Source organism: Macaca nemestrina, chromosome 6, assembly GCF_043159975.1.
Source record: "Macaca nemestrina isolate mMacNem1 chromosome 6, mMacNem.hap1, whole genome shotgun sequence".
In the NCBI taxonomy this organism is placed as follows: Eukaryota; Metazoa; Chordata; class Mammalia; order Primates; family Cercopithecidae; genus Macaca; species Macaca nemestrina.
The window spans coordinates 64194127-64220939 of NC_092130.1; the positions used below are offsets into that span (position 1 = coordinate 64194127).

General features: G+C 38.1%; 1 protein-coding gene and 1 long non-coding RNA gene across 10 annotated transcripts in view; one reads left to right on the forward strand and one right to left on the reverse strand.

Annotated features, from left to right (window-relative positions):
• Positions 1-26738, reverse strand: part of LOC105500004 (COMM domain containing 10) — a 269943-nt gene extending 243205 nt beyond the window's left edge. For all 8 annotated transcript variants that reach the window (XR_011624763.1, XR_011624761.1, XR_011624762.1 and 5 more), the window contains exons 1-4: positions 26607-26738; positions 24156-24246; positions 20285-20395; positions 18755-18910 (exon numbers count right to left, since the gene is read on the reverse strand). Coding sequence is in view for 4 of the 8 variants with exons in the window: in XM_024787126.2 (XP_024642894.1) it covers positions 18755-18910; positions 20285-20395; positions 24156-24246; positions 26607-26647 (399 nt within the window). In the remaining 4 variants the exon portion in view is untranslated. The remainder of the gene's footprint in view (positions 1-18754; positions 18911-20284; positions 20396-24155; positions 24247-26606) is intronic.
• Positions 26248-26813, forward strand: part of LOC105500007 (uncharacterized) — a 68917-nt gene continuing 68351 nt past the window's right edge. For both annotated transcript variants that reach the window (XR_011624767.1, XR_011624768.1), the window contains exon 1: positions 26248-26449. This is a non-coding gene — a long non-coding RNA (uncharacterized lncRNA). The remainder of the gene's footprint in view (positions 26450-26813) is intronic.

Genomic DNA, 26813 nt, shown 5'->3' on the forward strand with positions numbered 1-26813 from the left:
ACATTGAAAAAGTAGAAAGATTGTAAATTAACAATCTAACAACACATCTAAAGGAACAAGAAAAGAACAAACCAAACACAAAATTAGCAGAAGTAAAGAAGTAACAGGGATCAGAGCAAAACTAAATGAAATAGAGACCAAAAATAAAAATTAAAAAAATTAATGAAACAAAAAACTAGTTCTTTAAAAAGATAAAATTGATCAACTGCTAGCAAAACTAACCAGAAGAAGATCCAAATAAAATAAGAAATCAAAATGGAGATGTTACAAATGATATGAGAAAAATTCAAAAGATTATCAGAGACTATTATGAACAACTATATGTTCATAAACTAGAAAACTTGGAGAAAATAGATAAATTCCTGGCGACATATAACCTGATATAGTTTGGATCTATGTTCCAATCCAAATCTCATATTGAAATGTAATATCCAATGTTAGAGGTGGGGCCTGATGGGAGGTGGTTGGATCATAGAGGCAGGTTTCTCATGAATGATTTAGCACCATCCCTCTTGGTATTGTCCTCACAATAGTGAATTCTCTCGAGATTTGGTGGTTTAAAAGTGTGTAGCACCTCCCCCTTCTCTCTCTTGTTCCTGCTCTGGCCATGTGATGGGTTTGCTCCCCCTTCACCTTTTGCCATGATTGTTCATTTCTCAAGGCCTCCCCAGATGCTACTAGCATCATGCTTCCAGTACAGCCTGCAGAACCATAAGCCAATTAAACCTCTTTTCTTTATAAATTACCCAGTCGCAGGTATTTCTGTGTAGGAATGTAAGAATGGACGAATACATAACCTCCAAAGATTGAACAAAGAAGAAATAGCTTGAACAGACCAATAACGGGTAGTGAGATTAAATCAGTAACAAAATCCTACCCCAAAAGACGTAGGACCAGATGGATTCACACCTGAATTCTGCCAAACATACAAAGAACTAATACCAATTCTTGTAAAACTGTTTCAAAAAGTTGGAACGGGAGAAAGGAATTCTCCCTAACTCATTCTCCAGTATCATCCCAAAACTAAAACTAAACAAGGACTCAAAAATAAAGAAAACTAAAGACCAATATCCCTGATGAACACAGACACAAAAATCGTAAACAAAATACTAGGAAACAGAGTCCAACAGCATATTAAAAAGATAATACACCACAATCAAGTGTGTTTTATTCAAGAGATGTAAGAGTGGTTCAAAATACACAAGTCAATAAATGTGATTCATCACATAAAAAGAATGAAGGAGAAAAACTATATGATCAAATCAATAGCCTGAGAAATAGCATTTGACAAAATTCAGTACCCCTTCATGATACAAACTATCAACAAAGTGGGCATAGAAGAAATATGCATCATAACAATAAATGCCATATATGACAAGCCCACAGCCAACATCATACTCAACAGGGAAAAGTTGAAAATATTTCCTCTAAAACCTTGGACAAGACAAGGACGCCCATTTTCACTACTCCTATTTAACAGAGTACTGGAAGTCCTACCCACAGCCATCAGGCAAGAGATAAAAGGCTTCTAAATTGGAAAAGAGAAAGGAAAATTATTCCTGTTTGCTTAAGATGTAACATATCTAGGAAAAGCTAAAGATTCATGAAAAACTCTCATAATTAATAAATGAATATAGTAAAGTTGCACAACACAAAATAAAAATAAAAAGTCAGTAGCATTTCTTACACCAGTAACAATCTAGTTGAGAACAAATTCAAGAAAACAATCCCATTTACAATGGCTACAAGAAAAATACAATACACAGAAATTTTTTGTTTGTTTTTGAGACAGTCTCATTCTGTCATCCAGGCTGGAGTGCAGTGGCACTATCTCGGCTCACTGCAACCTCCCCCTCCCAGGTTCAAGCAATTCTCAGGCCTCAGCCTCCCAAGTAGGTGGGATTACAGACATGCACCAGCACACCTGGCTAATTTTTGTATTTTTAGTATAGATGGTGTTTCACCATGTTGGCCAGGCTGGTCTTAAACTCCTGGTGATCACCCAGGAGTGGTGATCCATCCACCTTAGCCTCTCAAAGTGCTGAAATTACAGGCATGAACCACAGTGCTCAGCCAAATACACAGGAATATTTTTTAACCAACGAGCTGAATGATCTTATTAGGAGAACTACAAAACACTGATGAAAGGAAATTGAACAGGACATAAACAAATGGAAAAACATCCCTTACTCATGGGTCAAAAGAATTATTGATGATTTGTTGGCAAGATGGCCGAATGGGAACAGTTCCGGTCTGCAGCTCCCAGCGAGATCGACACAAAAGGCAAAAGATTTCTGCATTTCCAACTGAGGTACCTGGTTCATCTCATAGGGACTAGATGGACAGTGGGTGCAGCCCACGGAGGCTGAGCAGATGCAGGATGGGGCATCGCCTCACCTGGGAAGCACAAGGGGTCAGGGGATCTCCCTCTCCCAGCTAAGGGAAGATGTGAGAGGCTGTACCCAGAGGAACGGTGCACTCTGGTCCAGATACTGCACTTTTCCGATGGTCTTAACAACCTGCAGACCAGGAGATTCCCTCTGATGCCTGCACCACCTAGGCCCTGGGTTTCAAGCATAAAACTGGGTGGCTATTTGGGCAGACACAAAGCCAGCTGTAGGAGTTTTTTTTGTGTGCATGTTTTTTTTCATACCCCAATGGCACCTAGAATGCCAGTGAAAAAGAACTGTTCACTCTCCTGGAAAGGGGGATGAAGCCAGGGAGCCAAGTGGTCTGGCTTGGTGGGTCCCACCCCCACAGAGGCCAGCAAGCTAAGATCCACTGGCTTGAAATTCTCACTGCTATTACAGCAGTCTGAGGTGGACCTGGGAAACTCAAACTTGGTGGGCGGAGGGACGTCCGCCATTGCTGAGGCTTGAGTAAGTGCTTTTACCCTCACAGTGTAACAAACCCACCAGGAAGTTTGAACTGGGCAGAGCATACCACAGCTCAAAAAGGCCACTGCAGCCAGACTGCCTCTCTAGATTCCTCCTTTCTGGGCAGGACATCTCTGAAAAAAAGGCAGCAGCCTCAGTCAGGGACCTATAGATAAAACCTCTATCTCCCTGGGACAGAGCACCTGGGAAAAGGGGTGGCTGTGGGTGCAGCTCCAGCAGACTTAAACGTCCCTGCCTGACAGCTCTGGAAAGAGCAGTAGATCTCCCAGCACAGCATTCGAGCTCTGATCCAGGGACAGACTGCCTCCTCAAGGAGGAGTCACTGGAAGAAACCTCACAGTAGGGGTCGAAAGACACCTCATACAGGAGAGCTCTGACTGGCATCTGGTGGGTACCCCTCTGGGAAGAAGCTTCAGGAGGAAGGAACAGGCAGCAATCTTTGCTGTTCTGCAGCCTCCACTGGTGATACCCAGGCAAACAGGGTCTGGAGTGGACATCCAGCAAACTCCAGCAGACCTGCAGCAGAAAGGCCTAACAGAAGAAAAACTAACAAACAAAAAACAATAGCATCAACATCAACAAAAAGGACATCCACTCAGAGAGCTCATCCAAAGGTCACCAACATCAAAGAACAAAGGTAGATAAATCCACAGAGATGGGGAGAAACCAGAGTAGAAGGCTGAAAATTCCAGAAACCAGAATGGCTCTTCTCCTCCAAAGGATCACAACTCCTGGCCAGCAAAGGAACAAAACTGTATAGAGAATGAGTTTGGCAAACTGACAGAAGTAGGCTTCAGAAGGTGGGGAATAACAAACTCCTCCGAGCTAAAAGAGCATGTTCTAACCGAATGCAGGAAAGCTAAGAACGTTGAAAAAAGGTAAGACAAATTGCTAACTAGAACAACCAGATTAGAGAAGAACATAAATGACCTGATGGAGCTGAAAAACACAGCATGAGAACTTTGTGAAGCATACACAAGTATCAACAGCTGAATCGATCAAGCAAAAGAAAGGATATCGGACACTGAAGATCAACTCAATGAAATAAAGTAAGAAAACAAGATTAGAGAAGAGTGAAAAGAAACAAACAAAGCCACCAATAAATATGGGACTATGTGAAAAGACCAAATCTATGTTTCATTGGTGTACCTGAAAGTGATGGGGAGAATGGAATGAATACACATTTAAGGGACGTTTAAGTCTGCTGGAGCTGCACCCACAGCCACCCCTTTTCCCAGGTGCTCTGTCCCAGGGAGATGGAGGTTTTATCTATAGGTCCCTGACTGAGGCTGCTGCCTTTTTTTCAGAGATGTCCTGCCCAGAAAGGAGGAATCTAGAGAGGCAGTCTGGCTGCAGTGGCCTTTTTGAGCTGTGGTATGCTCTGCCCAGTTCAAACTTCCTGGTGGGTTTGTTACACTGTGAGGGTAAAAGCACTTACTCAAGCCTCAGCAATGGCGGACGTCCCTCCGCCCACCAAGTTTGAGTTTCCCAGGTCCACCTCAGACTGCTGTAATAGCAGTGAGAATTTCAAGCCAGTGGATCTTAGCTTGCTGGCCTCTGTGGGGGTGGGACCCACCAAGCCAGACCACATCAGGGTATTATCCAGGAGAACTTCCCCAACCTAGAAAGGCAGGCCAACATTCAAATTCAGGAAATACAGAGACCACCACAAAGATACTCCTTGAGAAGAGCAACCCCAAGAAACATAATCATCAGATTCACCAAGGTGGAAATGAAGGAAAAAATGTTAAGGGCAGCCAGAGAGAAAGGTCAAGTTACCCACAAAGGGAAGCCCATCAGACTACAAGTGGATCTCTCAACAGAAACCTTAACAGGCAAAATAAACAGCTTACCATCATAATGACAGGATCAAATTCACACATAACAATATTAACCTTAAATATAAATGGTCTAAATGCCCCAATTAAAAGACACACACTGGCAAATTGGATAAAGAATCAAGAACCATCAGGGTGATGTATTCAGGAGACCCATCTCACGTGCAGAGACACACATAGGCTCAAAATAAAGGGATGGAGGAATATTTACAAAGCAAATGGAAAGCTAAAAAAAGCAGGGGTTGCAATCCTAGTCGCTGATAAAACAGACTTTAAGCCAACTAAGATCAAAAGAGACAAAGAAGGGCATTAAATAATGCTAAAGGGATCAATGCAACAAGAGTTATCAATCCTAAACATATATGCACCCAATACAGGAGGACCTAGATTCATAAAGCAAGTTTTTAGAGACCTACAAGGAGACTACCACACAACAATCGTGAGAGACTTTAACACTCCACTGTCAATGTTAGACAGATCAAAAAGACAGAAAATTAACAAAGATATCCAGGACATGAACTCAGCTCCGGACCAAGTGGACATAACAGACATCTACAGACCTCTCCACCCCAAATCAACTGAATACACATTCTACTCAGCACCACATCGCACTTATTCTAAAATTGACCACATAATTGGAAGTTAAACACTCCTCAGCAAATGCAAAAGAACGGAAATCAAAACGAACAGTCTCTCAGACCACAGTACAATCAAATTAGAACTCAGGATTAAAAACTCACTCAAAACCACACAACTACGTGGAAACTGAACAACCTGCTGCTGAATGACTAATGGGTAAAAAAAAGAAATTAAGGAAAACTAAAGATTTCCTTTGAAACTAATGAGAACGAAGACACAACGTACCAGAATCTCCAGGACATATTTAAAGCAGTGTGTAGAGGGAAATTTATAGCACTAAATGCCCACAAGAAAAAACAGGAAAGATGTAAAATCAACACCCTAACATCACAATTAAAAGAACTAGAGAAGCAAGAGCAAACAAATTGAAAACCTAGCATAAGACAAGAAATAACTAAGATTTGAGCAAAATTGAAGGAGATAGAGACATGAAAAGCCGTTCAAAAAAATCAATGAATCCAGGAGCTGGTTTTTTGAAAAGTTCAACAAAATAAATAGACCCCTAGACAAATTAATAAAGAAGAAAAGAGAGAATAATCAAACAGATGCAATAAAAAATGATAAAAAGGGATATCACCACTGATCCTACAGAAATACAAACTACCATCAGAAAGTACTATAAACACCTCTACGCAAATAAACTAGAAAATCTAGAAGAAATGGATAAATTCCTGGACACATACACCCTCCCAACACTAAACTAGGAAAAATTTGAATCCCTGAATACACCAAAAACACATTCTGAAATTGAGGCAGTAGTTAATAGCCTACCAACCAAAAAAAGTCCAGGACCAGACGGAATGACAGCCGAATTCCACCAGAGGTACAAAGAGAAGCTGGTACCATTCCTTCTGAAACTATTCCAAACAATAGAAAAAGAGAGAATCCTCCCTAATTCATTTTATGAGGCCAGCATCATCCTAATACTGAAACCTGGCAAAGACACAACAAAAAAAAAGAAAATTTCAGGCCAATATCCCTGATGAACATCAACGTGAAAATCCTCAATAAAATCCTGGCAAACCAAATCCACCATCACATCAAATAGCTTATCCACCATGATCAAGTCGGCTCCATCCCTGGGATGCAAGGCTGGTTCAAGATATGCAAATCAATAAACATAATCAATCACATAAACGGAACCAATGAAAAAACCACAAGATTATTGCAATAGAATCAGTAAAGCCCTTTGATGAAATTCAACAGCCCTTCAAGCTAAAAAAACTCTCAATAAACTAGATATTGATGGAATGTATCTCAGAATAATAAGAGCTATTCATGACAACCCACAGCCAATATCATACTAAATGGGCAAAAACTGGAAGCATTCCCTTTGAAAACTGGCACCAGACAGTGATGCCCTCTCTCACCACTCCTATTCAACATGGTGTTGGAAGTTCTGGCCAAGGCAATCAGACAAGAGAAAGAAATAAAGGGTATTCATTTAGGAAAACAGGAAGCCAAATTGTCCCTGTTTACAGATAACACGATTGTATATTTAGAAAATCCCATCGTCTCAACCCAAAATCTCCTTAAGCAACTTCAGCAAAGTCTCAGGATACAAAATCAAGGTGCAAAACTCACAAGCATTCCTATACACCAATAACAGACAAACAGGGAGACAAATCATGAGTGAACTCCCATTCACAACTGCTACAAAGAGGATACAATGCCTAGTAATACAACTTACAATGGATTTGAAGGGCCTCTTCAAGGAGAATTACAAACCACTGCTCAAGGAAATAAGAGAGGACACAAACAAATGGAAAAACATTCCAGGCTCATGGATAGGAAGAATCAATATTGTGAAAATGGTCATACTGCCCAAAGTAATTTATAGATTCAACGCTATCTCCATCAAGCTACCAATGACTTTCTTCACAGCACTGGAAAAAACTACTTTAAAGTTCATATGGAACCAAAAAGGAGCCCACATAGTCAAGACAATCCTAAGCAAAAAGAACAAAGCTGGAGGCATCATGCTACCTGACTTCAAACTATACTACAAAGCTACGGTAACCAAAACAGCATGGTACCGGTACCATACAGATATATAGACCAACGGAACAGAACAGAGGCCTCAGAAATAACACCACACATCTAAAACCATCGGATCTTTGACAAACCTGACAAAAACAAGAAATGGGGAAAGGATTCCCTATTTAATAAATGGTGTTGGGAAAACTGGCTAACCATATGCAGAAAACTGAAAATGGATCCCTTCCTTACACCCATACAAAAATTAACTCAAGATGGATTAAAGACTTAAACTTAAGACCTAAAACCATAAAAACTCTAGAAAAAAAACCTACACAATACCATTCAGGACATAGCCATGGGCAAGGACTTCATGACTAAAACACCAAAAGCAATGGCAACAAAAGCCAAAATTGACAAATGGGATCTAACTAAACTGAAGAGTTTCTGCAGAGCAAAAGAAACTATCATCAGCATGAACAGGCAACCCACAGAATGGGAGAAAATTTTTGCAATCCATGCATCTGACAAAGGGTTAATATGCAGAATCTACGAGGAACTTAAACAAATTTACAAGAAAAAAAAAAAACCAACAAAAAGTGGGCGAAGAATATGAACAGACCCTTCTCAAAAGAAGACATTTATGCAGCCAACAGACACATGAAAAAATGCTCATCATCACTAGCCATCAGAGAAATGCAAATCAAAACCACAATGAGATACCATCTCCCTCCAGTTAGAATGGCGATCATTAAAAAGTCAGGAAACACCAGGTGCTGGAGAGGATGTGGAGAAACAGGAATGCTTTTACACTGTTGGCGGGAGTGTAAATTAGTTCAACCACTGTGGAAGACAGTGTGCCGATTCCTTAAGGATCTAGAACTAGAAATACCATTTGACCCAGTCATCCCATTACTGGGTATATACCCAAAGGATTATAAATCATTCTACTATAAAGATACATGCAGACATATCTTTATTGCAGCACTGTCCACAACAGTAAAGACTTGGAACCAACCCAAATGCCCATCAATGATAGACTGGATAAAAAAAAATGTGGCACATATACACCATGGAATACTACGCAGCCATAAAAAAGGATGAGTTCATGTCCTTTGCAGGGACATGGATGAAGCTGGAAACCAGCATTCTCAGCAAACTAACACAAGAACAGAAAACCAAACACCACATGTTCTCATTCATAAGGGGGAGCTGAACAATGAGAACAGATGGACATAAGGGGTGGGGGCATCACACAATGGGGCCTGTCAGGGGGTCGGGGGCTGAGGGAGGGACAGCATTAGGAGAAATACCTAATGTAGATGACAGGTTGATGGGTGCAGCAAACCACCATGGCACATGTATACCTATGTAACAAACCTGCACATTCTGCACATGTACTCCCAGAACTAGAAATATAATAAAGGAATTATTATTAAAAATGACTACACTGCCCAAAGCAATCTACAGATTCAATGCAATCCTTATCAAAAAACCATTGTCATTTTTCACTAGATTAGGAAAAACAAGCCTAAAATTCATATGGAACCAATGAAAAACCTGAATGGCCAAAGCAGTCCTAAGCAAAAAGAACAAACTTGGAGGCCTTACGCTCTCTGACTTCAAATTAAACTGCAAGGCTATAATAACCAAAACAGCATGATACTAGTATAAAGATAGACACATAGATCAACAGAATGGAATAGAAAACCCAGAAATGAAGCTACATATTAACATTTAAGTGTTCTTTGACTAAGTCAACAAGAACCTATATTGAGGAAATGACAACTTTTTCAATAAATGGTGCTGAGAAAATTGGCTTGCCATAGGCAGAAGAATGAGACTAGACCCCTGTCTCTGATCATATAAAAAAATCTCAAGATGAATTAGAGACTTCAATGGAAGACTTGAAACTTAAAATACTAGAAGAAAACCTAGCAAAAACTCTTTTGGACATTGTTCTAGGTAAAGAATTCATGACTAAGATCTTAAAAGCACAGAAAACAATAAAAAATATAGACAAATGGAACTTAAACTAAGAAGATTTGCCCAGGAAAAGAAATAATCAACATAGTACAAAGACAACCTGCAAAATGGGAGAAAATATTTGCAAAAATATTTGTACCTGACAGAGGACCAATATCCAGAATATACAAAGAACCCAAACGACTCAACAACAACAACAAAAATAATCTCGTTAGAAAGTGGACACAGGGCAAAGGACATGAATAGACATTTTTCAAAAGAAGACATAAAAATGGCCAACAGATGCATTTAAAAATGCTCAACATCATTAATCAGAGAAATGTAAATCAAAACCACAATGAGATACTATCTTACCCTAGTCAGAATGGCTATCAAAAAGTGAAAAAAAGGCCGGGCACGGTGGCTCATGCCTGTAACCCTTTGGAAGGCCGAGGCAAGTGGATCATGAGGTCAGGAGTTCAAGACCAGCCTGACCAACATGGTGAAACCCCGTCTCTACTAAAAATACAAAAAATTAGCCAGGCATGGTGGTATGCGCCTGTAATCCCAGCTACTCAGGAGACTGAGGCAGGAGAATTGCTCGACTCTGGGAGCAGTGAGCCAAGATCGCACCACTGCACTCCAGCCTGGGTGACAGAGCAAGACTCCGTCTCGAAAACAAACAAAAACAAGTGAAAAAACAATAAATGTTAACAAGAATGTGGAGAAAAGAGAAAAATCTTATGGAAAATAGTATAGAAAAGGGAACTCTATGGAAAATAGTATAGCGATTTCTCAAATAACTAAAACTATAAGTTACATTCAATCCAGCAATCCCTCAATGGGGCATCTACCCAAAGGAAAAGAAATCAGTATATCAAAAAGGTACCTACACTCCTGTTTATCACAGTATTCACAATAATAACAATATGGGATCAACCTAAATGTCCATCAATGGATGACAGGATAAAGAAAATACGGTGTGTATATAGAGACAATGGAACACTATTCAGCCATAAAAAAGAACAGAATCATATCTTTTGCAGCAACACGGATGAAACTGGAGGCCATTATCTTAAGTGAAACAAGTCAGACACAGAAAGACAAATACTGCATATTCTTACTCATAAGTGGGAGCTAAATAATGTGTACACATGGATGTAAAGAGTAGAATGATAGACAATGGAGACTCAGAAGGGAGAGGAGGTGCTGTGAGGGTGATGAGAAATTACCTAAAAGTCCTGAATTCATCATTATGAAATTTTGTTATGCATGTAACAAAATTTCAATTGGACACCATAAATTTACCCAAATAAAAATAAATAAATGGCAAAAAACAGATGTATTAAAAAGTGAGATGAGATGAAATTTCAAAATTCCTTCAATCATATTTTGCAAAAACCTATTAATATCAAGTTTTTTTTCACTTGGCCCTCTCATTTATTAGATCTGAACAACAAAAGATAACAAGAGGGGCCTTCCAAGTAATCTTTGATAAGGGGACCAAGAAGAGACCACGGGACAAAGCCTTTTCAAGTAATGGTACTGAGAAAACTCGAAACCTACATGTAAAAAAAAATGGAACTGGACCTTTATCTTATACCATCTACAAAAATTAACTAAAAATGAATTAAAGACTTAAATGAAAGATCTGAGACTATAAAACTTCCGGAAAAAAATACAAGAAAAAAAGCTCCTTAACACTGGCCTTGGCAATGATTTTCTGGATAGGACACCAAAAGCGTATCACTTTTTGGATATGAAATACGTAACAAAAGCAAAAACAAACAGGCGTGATTACATCAAACTAAAAAGCTTCTACACAACAAAGGAAACTTAACAAAATGAAAAGGCAACCTATAGAACGTGAGAAAACAGAGGTTCGGTATCCCTAATCCGAAAATCCAAAATATAAATTCTCCAAAATCTGAAACTCTTTGAACTCCAACATAACACCATAAATAGAAAATTTCCACCTGATCTCATGAGACAGATCATAGTCAAAACTTTGTTTCATACGCAAAATTATTTAAAATATTCTATAAGATTACCTTTAGGCTATGTATATAAGGTATATTTGAAACATAATTGAATTCAGTGTTTAGACTTGCTTACCATTCCCAAGACATCTCATTATGTATATGCAAATATTCCAAAATCCAAAAAATCTAAAACCCAAAACACTTCTGGTCCCAAGCATTTCAGATATGTGATACCCAACCTGTATTTGTAAACCATGTATAAAGGGTTAATATACAAAATATGTAAGGAACTCACAAGCTCAATAACAGAAAAACTAATAACCCATTTAAAAACTGGGCAAAGGAACTGAATAGACATTCTCCCCTGTCCCCCAAAAAAAGGCATAAAAATGATCAGCAGGTATATAAAAAAGTGGTCAATATCACTAATCATCAAAGAAATGCAAATCAAAAGCATAATACAAGATGACCTTACATCTGTTAAAATAGCTATTATCAAAAAGACAAGAGATAGCAAGTGATAGCAAGAGAGCAGAGAAAAAGAAACCCTTGTACAGTGTTTGTGGGACTGTTAATTGGTACAGCATTTATGAAAAACAGTATGGAGGTTCCTCAAAATGTTAAAAATAAAACTATCATACAATCCAACAATCCCACTTCTGGTATATATCTAAAGGAAATGAAATCAGTATCTTGAAGAGATATCTGCACCCACATGTTCACTGCAGTATTATTCACAATGGCCAACATATGGAAACAACCTAAGTGTCTGTCAACAAATGAATAGATAATTAATGGAATATTACTCAACCTTTTAAAAGGAAACACTGCCATTTGTGACAAAATGGATGAACTTGGAGGGCATTATACTAAGTGAAATAAGCCAGGATCAGAAAGACAAAACATTGTATGAGCTAATTTATATGCATACTCCAAAAGTTTAACTCATTGAAGCAGAGAACAGAATGGTAGTTGCCAGGGGATGGGGTATGGGTGAAATGAGGAGATACTGGTCAAAGGGTACAACTTTAGCTTAAAATAAATTAAGTTCTGGGAATCTAATGTACATTATGGTGACTACAGTTAAAAATACCACATTGTTTAGTTTTCAAATATAGCAGATCTTAAATGTCCTCACGCACACACATACCACATATAAAAGGGGGTAACTGTGTGGTGATGGATATGTTGATTAATTTGATTATGGTAATCATTACACAATGTATAAAGCTATCAAATCATCACATTGCACACCCTGAATACACATACTTTTTGTTTATCAATTATACCTTGATAAAGCTTTAAAAATAAGCATTTTTTAAAACGGAATAAAAATAAACACCTTTTGATTTTTTTAACAGTATTTCATTGAATCTTACCCTCTTTGAATTCAGAATTACAGTCTTTCCTCAGTATCTAGGGAGGACTGGTTCCAGGACCCCCTACAGATACCCAAAACTGCAGATACTCAAGTCCCTCATATAAAATGACATAGTATTTGAATATAACCTCCACATAGCCTCCTTTATACTTTAAATCATCTCTAGATTATTTATAATAACTAATACAATGACAACACATCACTTCATTTGTGGGGATTTAATATAGTACTCGACACATGGCAAATTCAAGTTTCACTTTTTGGAATTTTTTGTTTCCCAAATATTCTTGATCTGCTGCAAGTTTAATCCATGAATACGAAATCCAGGGATACAGAGGGTTGACTGTACTACCAACATGTGTTCTGCTGCAAGCACCACACAGTTTACACAGTTTATGTGGGTAAGACCCTAAGTTACCATAAAACAGTTAAAGTCATTGCATGTACACCTTTTTTCATCATATAAGTCAGTGTAATATATTTTTGTTACAATTTAAATGGCATGATCTGTTTTCACATCTGGCTATTTTGGCCACAGTATCCTAAACAGTTCTCAGAATAAAAAAGAAAGATAGCATTATAGCTGCCAGAGGTAGCAAGATATAAAAAGAGTAAGACTTAGACATAGACAGATCCAATACTCACCTCAGTTTCATCATGGACCACTTGGGATAACATAATAAAGTGACTAATATTTTCTAAAGTTTTATTTCCTCACTTTCAAAGATATGTGGCATGGTTTGGATCTGTGATCACAACAAATCTTATGTGCAACTGTAATCTCCAGTGTTGGAGGTGGGGCCTGGTAGGAGGTGACTGGATCATGGGATGGGGACAGGCTTTTCATGAATGGTTTAGCACCATGCCTTTAGTGCTATTCTTGTGGTAGTTGAGTTCTCACAAGATCTGCTTGTTTAAAAGTATGTAGCACCTCCCTCCTCCCTCTCTCTCGTTCCTGCTCCTGCCAGGAAAGACACCTGCTCCCCATTCACCTTCCACCATGATGTAAGTTTCCTGAGGCCTCCCCAGAAGCCAAGCAGACGCCAGCACATCATGCTTCCTGTACAGCCTTCAAAACCATGGGCAAATTACACCTCTTTTCTTTATATAATTACCCCATTTCAGGTATTTATAGCAATGCGAGAATGGACTAATATGAAGTACATACAAACAACTATATAAATCACCCTGCATAATGCCTGATGCAGAAAAATTTCGCAGCTAACATCTATGTGTCAGGATAGTATAATAGCTTAGGAGTGTGACTATTCTTGTCAAATCCCAACTCGGCTACTTATTTAGCTGTACAACCAGGGGCAACTTTTTAAACCTCTCTAAGCCTCAATTTTATAAGTACATGTATAAACCAGAACTATGAATGGGTTTTGTACGATACAAAGAACTCATTATAACATCTGACCCACAGTAAGCACCATAAATGTTTGTTATTATAATATTATCTTATTTAAGCATTCCAGACTTTAAAAGAGTATATTAGCTATCCTATGATATACCCAGAATTACCAAAAGATAATGTCCAGCACTCTCAATAGGACAATGTACAATTAATCAGGGCCTTCCAACCTCTTTATTTGCATATTTTATATAACAAATGATTAATTTATTTCTTAAACAGAAGCTTCTGTAATGCAGCTATGGGAAAAATACTACTTTTAAAAAAACAAACTGTCATCATGAAGACACTAAAAAGTAACTTACTATTAGAAGCAGAAAACAAAAATATTTTTAACTGTTATGACTACTAATGTGCAAGGAAAAAATGGACTGCATAAAATATAGGAAAAATATAAAGAGAGAATAGGCTACTATTAAAAAACAAGAATTTTTTAAAAATGAAAATGGCTTAAAAAAAGAATTGCAGGGAAAGAAATGGAAAGCTTAAAATCTGTACAGGATATGGGAAAAAGTAGAATTTAAAATGATAAAAAATGAGGCAATGACATAGAAGACACTTGAGAGCAGTAAGAATACAGAATGTTTAAAAAGGGAAGTAGAGAAGTGAAAACAATAAAGGGGCATTTTCTAACATCCTACTTAATAAGAGCCTGAATGCTTTCACCCTAAAATTGGGAACAAGGCAAGGATATTCAGACTTACCACTCCTATTCAGCATCATGTTGGAAGTCCTTGTCAGTAAAATAAAATAAGAAAAATAAAAGCTGTACAGATTGAAAAGGAAGAAATGAAACTGCCTTTATTCGCAGACAATGTGACTGTCTACAAAGGAAATCACAAAAAACCTATAAGAAAGCTGCTAAAACTAATTAGTGAATTCACCAAGGTTATAGGAGAGAGATCAGTATAGAAAATCTATTGTATTTCCATATACTAGCAATAAGCCATTGGAAAACAAAATTTGAAAAATACTACCAATAGTTCAACAACAACAACAACAACAACAAAAAAGACAGAAAGAAAAAGTACTTAAGGTACAAACCTAAGAAAATATGTACAGGATTGATATGCTGAAAACAAAAGACACTGATAAAAGAAATCAAAGAAGATCCAAATAAATAGATATACTCAATACTTGTTAAAAAGTCATTTCTCAATAAAGTTATTTCCAAATTAAACACAACCCCAATCAATACCCCAGCAGGATTTTTTACAGACATACAAAAGCTGATTTTCAAATGTATACGAAAAGGCAAAGAAACTAGGATTGCTCAAACAATTACGAAAAAGAAGAAAAAAGTCAGTGGGTTCATAATACCTGATTTTAAGACTTACTATTAAGCTATAATAATTAAGGCAGTGTGATATTGGCATAGACAAATAGGTCAATGAAATCAAAGAGAGATTCCAGAAAAAGACTCACACAAAAATATCAAATGTTAGACAAACACATTGTAATTCAATGACAAAATGATAATTTTAACAACAAATCACATTGAATCAAATGAACATCCACACGTAGAAAAAATGAACTTTGACCTGCACTTTCTGTGTCATACAAAATTAACGTTAAATGGATTTTAGATCTAAACATAAAATATATATATGTAAAACATTTAGAAGAAAACAAAAGAGAAAATATTTGTGTCATGATTAGGCTGCAAATTCTTAGAAAACAAAAAGTAGGATCACGAAAAGAGAAAAAAAAAAAAAAAACAACAGATTTCATCAAAGTTAATGGTTTTGTTCTGGGAAAGATACTGTTAAAGAGAATGAAAACGAAAACTACGGATTACGAGAAAATATGTGCAAATCATATATCTCATAGAAGACTTCTAGAGAATATACAGATGCTCCTTGACTGACAATGGGCTTATGCCTCAATTAATCTACTGTAAGTTAAAACATAATAATTGACAAATGCATTTAATACACTTAATCTACCAAACATCACAGCTTAGCCTAGCTGACCTTGGACATGTTCAGTATACTTACATTAGCCTATGGTTGAGCCAAATCATCTAATACAAAGCCTATTTGTTCATCAATACATAACATTTTTGCATATTTATGAGATATGTGGGATATTTTCTTATATGCATAGACTGTGTAATGATCATGTCAGGGTATTTAATATATTCACCACCATGAGCATTTATCATTTGTGTATGTTCAGAACATTTCACTTCCTCAATTCTAGCTATTTTGAAATGACCAATATATTGATGTCAACTATAAGCACCATACTAAACGATCAAACATTAAACTTATTACTTCTGATTATATGTTTGTACCCATTAACCAACTTCCATTCATCCACCCTCCGGCCCCACATCCCATGCATCCTTCTGGGACTCTGCTGACTACCATTCTACTCTCTATCTTCATGACATCAACTTGTTTAGCTACCACACAGGAGTGAGTGCCTGTTATATTTGTCTGTGTCTAGCTTATTTCATGTAACATAATGATCTCTAGTTCTATCCATGTTGCTGCAAACAACACTTCATTCTCTTCTATGGTTGAATATTATTCTCGTGTGTAATTATACCAAATTCCCTTTATTCATCCATCCACTGATGGACACTTAGGTTGATTTCTTACTGTTGCAATAAACACAGGGGTACAAATATTTCTTTAATATGCTGATTTCCTTTCCTTTGAATATATACCAAATAGTGGAATTACTGGACTGTGTGGTAGTTCTAATTTTAGTTTTTTGAGAAATCTCCATACTGCTTTTGCATAATGGCTGTACTAATATACACTGTCACCAAAAGCATATGAGAGTTCCCTTTTCTCCACATCCTCACCTGCATCCATTATTTTTTTCTCTTTTTAATAGCCATTCTACCTGGGGTAAGATGATACGGCATGTTTGGTTCTGACTTGCATTTCTCTGATAATTAGTGATGTTAAGCATTTTTTCATATACCTATAAGCCATTTATATATTGTCTTTCAAGAAGCATTTGTTTAGATCCTTTGTCCACATTAAATGGGATTAGTTCTTTTGCAGTTGAGGTGTTTAAGTTCCTTGCATATTCTGGATATTAGTCATTTGCTAAGTCAATAGTTTGTAAAATTGTCTCCCATTTGTCAGGTTGGGTCTTCATTTTGTTGATTGTTTCCTCTAATGTACAGAAGATTTTTAGTTTAATATACTTCCATTTGTCTATTTTGGGTTTTTTTGGTCCATGTTTTAGGAATGTCAGCCATAAAACTTTTGCCTAGACAAATGTCCTGGAGTGTTTCTCCTATTTTCTTCTAGTATTTTAATAGTTGTGGGTCTTAGGTTTAAGTCTTTAAGTCTTTAATCGATTTTGAGTTGATTTTTTATATGGTGAGAGAGAAGGGCCATTTCATTCTTTTGCATAGTTATCCAGTTTTCCTAGCACCATTTATTAAAGGTGGTGTCCTTTCCCCAGTGTATGCTCTTGGCACCTTTGTAATAAATCAGTTGGCTATAAATACATGGGTTTACTTCTGGGTATTTTATGCTGTTCCATTGGTATATAGTCTGCTTTCATATCAACACCATGCTGTTTTGGTTACTATAGCCTTGTAATAAATGCTGAAATCAGGGAAGATGATGCCTCCAGCTTTGTTCTTTTTGCTTAGGATTGCTTTGGCTATTTGGGTTATTTTTTGGTTTCACACAAATTTTAAGATTATTCTGTTTCTGACAGGGACTAGACTCTTAAAATGGAGCCATGCTCCAGTTGCCTAAGACTCAGGGGGTGCATAGAATCCAGCAAGAGCACCCTTTCTAGAGCAATGCCATTGCACGAACTTCAGGGAGCTCCCTGTGCCAGTCTTGGGGCCCATGGGGTTCAAGAACTCCCCCACAGTTAGGATTACAGGAGTCTGCAGCAAGAATGTGGACACCTAGGGATCTCTCACTTACCCCAACTCTACACTGAGGAGCCTCTCCAGGCTTCTGGTTGATCCTAGCAAGGCTGTCCACCTCTCCTCCCTCTCCTCAGGTGTTTCCGGTCACTTCTCTGCTGAACTCTAGCATTCTCTTTTAGACGATTTATTTAAAGTGTGATTACCTACTCACTATTTTGGTTCTTCTTTGTGGAGAAGTGTCCTGTGTCTCTAGTCAGCCATCTTCAAAAGCCTCCAAAAAAAGGAGTATCTATGTACCACACATCACTAGCCCAGGAAGAGATCAAAAGTAAAAGTATGTCGAAATTGCAATAGTTTTGCACCACTGTAAAATCTAAACTTAAGTCAGGGACCATATCAGACAATTTTCTGACTCTATAACAGTGTGAAAGCAATATGTATTCAGTAAAAACTATACTTCAAATTTTGAATTCTTGGGCTAGCAATTCTATTTTCCTGGGCTAGCAATATGTATGATATTCTCTCGTGATGCTGGGCAATGGCAGCTAGCTATAGCTTCCAGTCAGTCATGTGATCACAAGGGTAAACAACTGATTCTCTAGAGTGTACTCTATTTTTGACCTAGGATATTTTCAATTTGCAACAGGTTTATCAGGATGTAAGGCCATTGTAAGTTGAGGAGCATCTGTGTTTCTTTCGCCTGACTCTACCTCTCAAATCAAAATATTATCACTTTAAAAACTCTTCAGGTGTAATAATTCATGCCATACATTACTGAAAAACATATTTAAGATAGTATGTTTTATACCTTATAGGGAGCCAGAATTCTCTGCCTGAACTTTTCAACTGTTTCTTGACCCATAGAAGACCACGTATTGACAAATGCTTCAGCTTTGTCTTGTCTAAGATGAATGTTCTCTAATTGCTGCTGCAAAGCTGCTGGCTTCACATTGTGATATACTGCCTATTAAAAAGAAAAAAAAATTACATATGTCCCTCATCTTCATACAGAAACCTTAAACTATAATAAGTACAAAATTATTTTTAAATGACTTAAGTCAAAAAAAAATAATAATAACCTCATGGTCCTATTACAGACATTTTTGGTTATTTTACAAATAATAAAATATATGACCAAGAGCTGGAAGATTCAAGATTAAATGGCCTAAATTATTCAAGATGATTTTTTTTTTCATTTTTGCCTATGCTTTAAGTAATCCTAAATCCACTTAATAACCAAAAAACTTCTTCTTTGCTTTGGCTATGTAAATAGTACCTAATTAAGATTTCATTTATTTCACTTAATCATTTCAAATAAGTATACAACAGTTTTGTTTCCCAACTAACAATTTTTTTCCAAGAAGCACTTTCTCAAAATTACCTTATCTATCAATTTTCTACAGGCTATATAATTAAAAGTTGTAAAAAATTTTAACAGTGATGCCAGTTCTGTTCCTTACATTATTCTGGAACACCATGCTATGCTGTCCTACTCAATGATCCTTTTCTCTTACTGAACACCCACCAAAAATTAGAACCGCATTTATCTTTGTGATCTATAATGTATGTAGGGCTGTAGTAGATAACTGCCAGCTTGTCCTCTTAATATGTTCATTAAAATGCTCATGAAGTTACAAAACTATTTAAACTTTTATTTCACAAATATTATTTTTAATCAACCAACAAGAATTTATGAGGATCTATTTTAAGCCCACCAATGTGTTAGGCTTATATAAGATACACAAAAATATGATCCTGCTCCCCACAAATTAGAATCTGGTGAAGGAGGCATAACTAACACATATGAACTGCTGAAAGACTAACAGTGTGCTCTACTGTGATGAGCCAAGGATTTTTAAAAATCCAAATAAAGGAAGACTGAAAGTATAAGGGGTCACAGCTCAAGTAAAGGAGATGAGCCTTGAATAGCAGCTTAAATCATGAAGTGAATTTAGATGAGAAAAAGGGATGCAGAAGGCAGCTTAGTAGCACATAACATGACAATACTTCTTTTCTAAATGTCTGTCTTACCAGCCTAGTCAATACATCCCCCAAATCATTTAATATCTTAAGTAAAATACGTCCATTTTTCCATTATACCAAGTACTAACAAATTAAAATCTTTCATAACTGTCTCAAATCAATGAAGTCTCAATTCATATTTTCAAATACTTTATAATATTCAGGTATTTTTACATTGAAATTGTTAACTAAAATATATTCACAGCTTCCATCTTGCATACTTTTTAATTAAAAAAACAGAATGTTAAAGATATCATAACAATACAAATATGTAGTAAACAAATCATGGTTAGAAAATTTGAGGCAACAAAAATACCTGTTCTAAAATAAATGATATTGTTTCAAGAACTAGGTGAAGATCTTGTTTCTCTAGAGAAAATGCCACTTGAAGTTTTTCTTCCTCTTCTTCACTGAAACTGCTCTCAGCCTATAATACAAATAGCAATTTATTAGCACATATTCAGACATTCAAAATTCATACTTGACAGAAGATTCATTTATTCGTATATGAGATGAGAACTTTAAAGGAAAATACATGGTGAAAAGAAATTGATGTGGATGTAAATTTATAAAATGTATGATGCTCATTTCTAGACCTTTGTAAACAAAATAAATTAGATTAAACAAATATCTTGCGGTGACTCAGAGCCCTGTGCTAAGGGGCTCATGTATCCTAAAGAACTGCTGAGATACATGGATGATTTTTAACTAGAGCAAAAACAAATCTAAGACTTCTGTCCTTTTATGTTTCTTGGGTCTGATTGTCATAACTCTTCCATTTCATCTCATGATCAGCAGTCATTTCTTAAAGCTGCCTACATGCCCCATGACAGCATCTTCAAACCAACCCCCAGTTTGCTATTTTTAGTGTGCCATGGTCAGGAACCCAGAGAAATGACCTCTCAAAACTAGATATACAGCACTGTTACCTCAACAGGCTTCGTGTGAGGGCCTCAAAGTCTCTCCTATGAAGCCAAGTACATGAGTTTTTTTATTGCATGAGCTGTGACAGTTATTTTTGAAGTGCAAAGGCCACGAATGTTTATTTCTAAGTTCCCAGCTATAGAAGTTCATCTGACTTCCATTAGTATTTCCCAATGCAAACTGCTGGCACGCTGAATGAGACAATTCTTTGTGCAGGACTGCCCTAAACACTGCAAAATATATATATTTTTTGAGACGGAGTCTCGCTCTGTCACCCAGGCTGGACTGCAGCGGTGCAATCTCGGCTCACTGCAAGCTCCACCTCCCGGGTTCACGCCATTCTCCTGCCTCAGCCTCCCAAGTAGCTGGGACTACAGGCACCTGCTACCACGCCGGGCTAATTTTTTGTATTTTTAGTAGAGATGGGGTTTCACCATGTTAGCCAGGATGGTCTCGATCTCCTCACCTCATGATCCGCCCATCTCGGCCTCCCAAAGTGCTGGGATTATAGGCGTGAGCCACTGCGCCCGGCCAACACTGCAAAATATTTCTAAAGTCCCTGGACATTAAATACCAGCAGCAGCCTCCACACATTGTAACAAACAAAGAAACAAAATATCCATGTATTTGTATATGCCAGGATGAGCCAGGAATATGGCCAAAGAGGACTCCCAGATCCATAATCTGGCATGCCCACATTCTATACCTAAGTTGTCTTTGTTCCCTCATACTGATTCCTACTCGGGATTCCAAGGAATCAGTCTGGACAAAAACATATCTTCTGCCCATAAACAGATCAAACTTGGTAAAATAAAAGTACCAGTAGAGGCACAACAAAATCCCAAAACCTCTTCACCAATCTGCTTGCCTCAGTTTCACTATTCTAAGAATTCTGCCTCAAGGCAAAGGCCAACTTGATGAAGTCGGGGCACATAAAAGAAAGTTGGCAGATCCTGAAATGCAGTGCAAACTTGACTGAAGAGCCCTTATCAAAAGAGGAGCCCTTCTAAAAGATGATCCCCTGAAACTGTACAGGAGAAAAACAATTACACCTTTCCTGACATTTTCTTAGCAGGCAAGTATTCACATACATGTTTCTTTATTTAAAAGTACCTGGACATTAAATGCCAGCAGGACCGGTAACTTCACTTTTCAACAAGCACCTCTATTCCTCTCCACTCCCCTACCTCTGATGACAAAGCATTCAAGCTCCTCCATGGAATTCTTCAGCCACTCAGTTAACTCTAAGATAGATACTAACTCATTCTCAACTCCATACATGACTGAGAATGTCAAAGACAAACATCACAATTTTCTGTGCAAGTGCTCCATTCTCCCTCAGTGTGAAGAACAAAAGATGTGTGTAAGAGTTTCTTGTCCCATATTGTTACACACAAGCAAGCACCCACCAGCTCAAGAAATAAAGCAGAATATCTGTATAGCCCACATCATTCGCTTTTGGGCCAATTTATGAAATGTTCTATACCCTTTCTTGAGGTTTCGTGTAATAAGGCACAGAGTTACGGAGCCAAGCTGCCTTACTAGCTAGCTGTGTGACCTTGGGAAAGTTACTTAACCAATCTCTGTCTCTATCTTGGTTACCTCATAGATAAAATGAAGATGACCAGAGATGACCACAGTACCTACTTTTTCAAGTTGCCGTAAGGATTAGATGAGCTAGTAACACAAAGCCATTAGCATCACACCAGTGAAAAAGAAACCAATGTAACTTTATGAATAGCAAATACCACAGAATGTTGCTGCTATCATTGCAGTTTCTCCTTTCTCTCCATCCACATCACAAATTCCTTAGAAAAAGGAATATATTATAGAAGACTGAGGTTTGTTTTGTGTTTTCCACAGCAAGGAAAACAATTAACTCTAAGAATATTTACTGAGTGCCAACTATACTAGTAGCAATGTATTAGGAATGGGAACTATAAAGATGAGTAAGACATAATCCTCAAGATATTTAAAACCAGAGGAAGACCCATTAATAGGTTTAAGGGATTTGGTTGCCTTCTAATCATGAAACAAATACTTATGAGGCAGTACTAAAATTAGGTGAGAATGAATTAAAGCACAGAAGAAAGAACAAATTGCTGAGCCTGAGAGTGTGAAATCCTTGAAGGATGAACAGGTACTCAGTAAAGAGAAGAAGGCCATTTATAGGCAAGGGAAAGAATATATGCATAGATACATTGCTGAAAAAGTTCATGGCATGTTGTAGTAAATAGGCACCATCCAGTGTAACTGGAGCACTTACAAAATGAGACTGTAGACTGCAACCATATTATAATGGGACTTGTACACAATGTTAAGCATTTTAAACTTTTCTCCATGGGGCAATGGATAGTCACTGATGGTTTTGAACACTGTGAAAATTATAATCCACCTTTGTTTTAGGGAAAAAAAAATTAGAAAGTAATTTACATAGTATTATGAAGCAGTAGAAAACAAGAAGACTATAGGCAGGGAAATCAGTTTGAAGGTAACTATTGTCATCTAAAAAACAGGTAATAAGGATTTGACCTAGAATTGTGAGAACTTGGATTTGAAAGACACTTCGAAGGGGAAAGGCATGGTTTTGAGGCTGGCTCTTGGCGACGAAAAAGAAGAGGAAAGAGTAAGAGTCTTGGTTCTCAGGATGATGATACCCGGCACTGCATAGAGCAGTTAGTGTGTGCTCCATAAATACGTCAGATGGAATCAAATTTTTATAACTTGATAAATTAACTTGGATTGGGCCAGGTAGAGAATTACAAAGCATTCGCATGTCCAAAACAACCATACCCTTAAAATAAAAGTGAAAGAAGAACAAAATTAACTGAAAGATTAAATACTAGTTGATAGAAAAAAACACAGAATTATTTTTAAGGGGAAAAATCAAACCAAGACATCAGAATTTTTCCCTAAAGTAGATTTTGTAGAACATTAGTCCCAAAATACATACCAAAATAAAACAGATCCAAGGTCAAAACACATTTGGAAAATGTTACCTGCCATAATCACCCTCACATACGTACCACAAACACTAGCATCTAAAATACTCTGAAAAGTTCCATAATTTAAAAAATTTAACTTTATTGAAGACAGAGTTTCTCAAACTTTTGACCACAAAACATTATCAAATCTTCCACAGAACCAGTGTCCCTAAGAACATACTGGAAAAGTTATGGCTTTGCAAAAAGTTCTCCAAATAATCAGACTTTCAATTAAATCAGAAGGAAGATTACAAGGTGTGGAAACACAAAAATACAAACCTTCAGGTGAAGTTTCTGAAGAATCCGAGTGAGCAACCGTGGAAATCTTCCTATATCTATTGCATTGATCAGTGACACTGCTTTCTTCATGCTAAAGAAAATTATAAAACAAAGTTGTAAAATGAGCTTTCCAAGTTGAACTGTACTTTCTATAGTTATCTTAAGTTTTCATTCCAACAACTCTGATTGCTGTATGGTAAATCTGAGTGAAATAAAGAAAAACAGATGACAGCCAGCAAAAAGGGCAGGGCAACCTGAACATTTCCAAAAAGATGCCCCCAAAATTACTTCTGCTGAAAAGGTCCATTTGGCAAATTTTCTCTTGCTTTTGGGCAAACCAAAGTACTAGGGAAAGCTTGTACTCTGCAGCGGAAGAGCATTAATCTAGTAGAGTGTTTATATAACCACTTAACCCAAAAACGGAACTCTGAAAGTGGTGGGAGGAGAGGAATAGCAATTATGGCAATTACACCAAAAACTTAAAGAATACTACAAGGCAAGTAACTTTTCAAATACTATGTACAAAATCATTTGGGGTCACTAAGGACATAGTTATTTTAAAACCCTCTTTCGATTGTAATAATCAACTTCATTATTACAATAATAATCAATTTTGAGATAGGGTCTCGCTCTGTCACCCAGGTTGGAGTGCAGTGGCATGAGCTCACTTCACTACAGCCTCTGTCTCCTGGGTTCTAGGAATCCTCGTGCCTCAGCCTCCCAAGTAGCTAGAACTACATGCACAGGCCACAACGCTGGCTAATTTTTGTATTTTTTGTAGAAATGGGTTTCGCCCTGTTGCCCAGGCTGGTCTCTAACTCCTGAGCTCAATCAGTCCTGCGGTGGCTCACGCCTATAATCCCAGCACTTTGCAAGGCCAGGGAGGACGTATCACCTGAAGCAAGGAGTTCCAGACCAGCCTAGCCAACACAGTGAAACCCCATCTTTACTAAAAATACAAAAAAATTAGCTGGGCAAGGCAGTGGGCGCCTGTAATCCCAGCTACTTGGGAGGCTGAGGGACGAGAATCGCTTGAACACAAGAGGGGAAAGCTGCAGTGAGCCAAGATGGCGCCATTGCCCTCCAGCCTGCACAAGAGGGAAACGCCTTCTCAGGAAAAAAAAAAAAAAAAAGAGACATCTGCCCGCCTCAGTCTCCCAAAGTGCTGGGATTACAGGCATGAGCCACAGCACCTGTCCTGTAACAATCAACTTTAAATGATGTGATGAGAACAATTCTTTACTGCACCATATTGGATACTGTTTACTGATGTAGCAGTGTTCCCCAAGACATTGGTATGAGGAAAGAAACTGGCAATCAGAACCAAAGTGAGGCAGGAAAATAGGGTCGGGAGGCTGGGAACATAAGGCTGATTCACACTTCAGCTATGACAGGAAATGTCCTCTATATAGGGCATAGGCGGAGTAAATGACTTTGTAACTTTACTTCATCCTCTTCATTTACATAGGGAGAACACCAAGTAACCAATGGAATCCTCTAGAGGTTATTTAAATTCCCAAAAATTCTGTAGGGGCCCTTCAGCCCCTATGCTCAGGCAACTTCCACACTGTAGAGTGTAGTTTCATTTTCAATAAATTTCTGCATTCTTTCCTCGCTTTGTTTGTGCGTCTTCTCCAGTTCTTTGTTCAAGACGCCAAGAACCTGGACACCCTCCACTGGTAACAAAAGGAATCCAGGAAGAAGGAAAAACTTTAAAATAACTCTTTTCTTCTGGAAGATTCCTGCCCAATTCAAGCACAAAGAAATTATTTCCGAACACTATTTTGCCCATATACTTCAGTACTTTTTCTGTATCCACACACTACCTGCACTATTACTTATTTTTTCACAAATTAAGTCTTTTTTTACTTAAATAATGTTAAAGGGGAACTGTATGTCACCACCATGGACAACCAGCTTAATTTACCATAAGTAGAAATTAACTAAAAATTTGTTTAAAATGCAAACAAAAGCAAATGCTACCAAAGCCAGGCTAGATTCTGTTACCAATCAAAAATTCGGTCCCATATTCGATCCTGACTTAAAAGGGGTATTAACACATGTTGGTCCAGCACCAGTGTGAGCCTTTCTCACCACAGGGTCCGAACGGGAACTGAAATCGGAAACGGAATACCGTCCCACGTGATTCAGCAGCACTCAAGGCAGCGCCCGGAAACTTCTGATACCAAACTCCGCAAACAGTGACGCAGACCTCATGCTTGCAGACCACACGCTTCCATACAGACCTCAGCTGCCAAGCGCACTGTGAGCCCCACAGGTGGACCACCGTGAAGGTAAAGGCGCTACACGGCCCCACGCACTCCGCAGACCCAGCGTCGCGACCTCGGCAGCCCACCCCACCCAACCGGGTCCGCCGCGGCGGCCAGGCGGCAGGCAGCAAGGTCAGCCTTGTGCGAGCCCGCTACCGCAGGAGCTTAGCGGATCAGCTACCTGGGGCTCTCCCGTAGGATCAGCGCCGCCGGCACCGCCATCCTCGACTTTCTCGCACTGCCGCCGTCTGTCAGCTGCGCCGAAGCCAGCCAATGGAGGCCGCGGCGGACGGAAAGCCGGAAGGCCCAAGCCGCGCCGCGGCCGCTTTAGAGCTCTGGGGCTCCTGCGACCCCGGCGGCCGGAGACCTGTCCCGCAGTCCTGGAGGG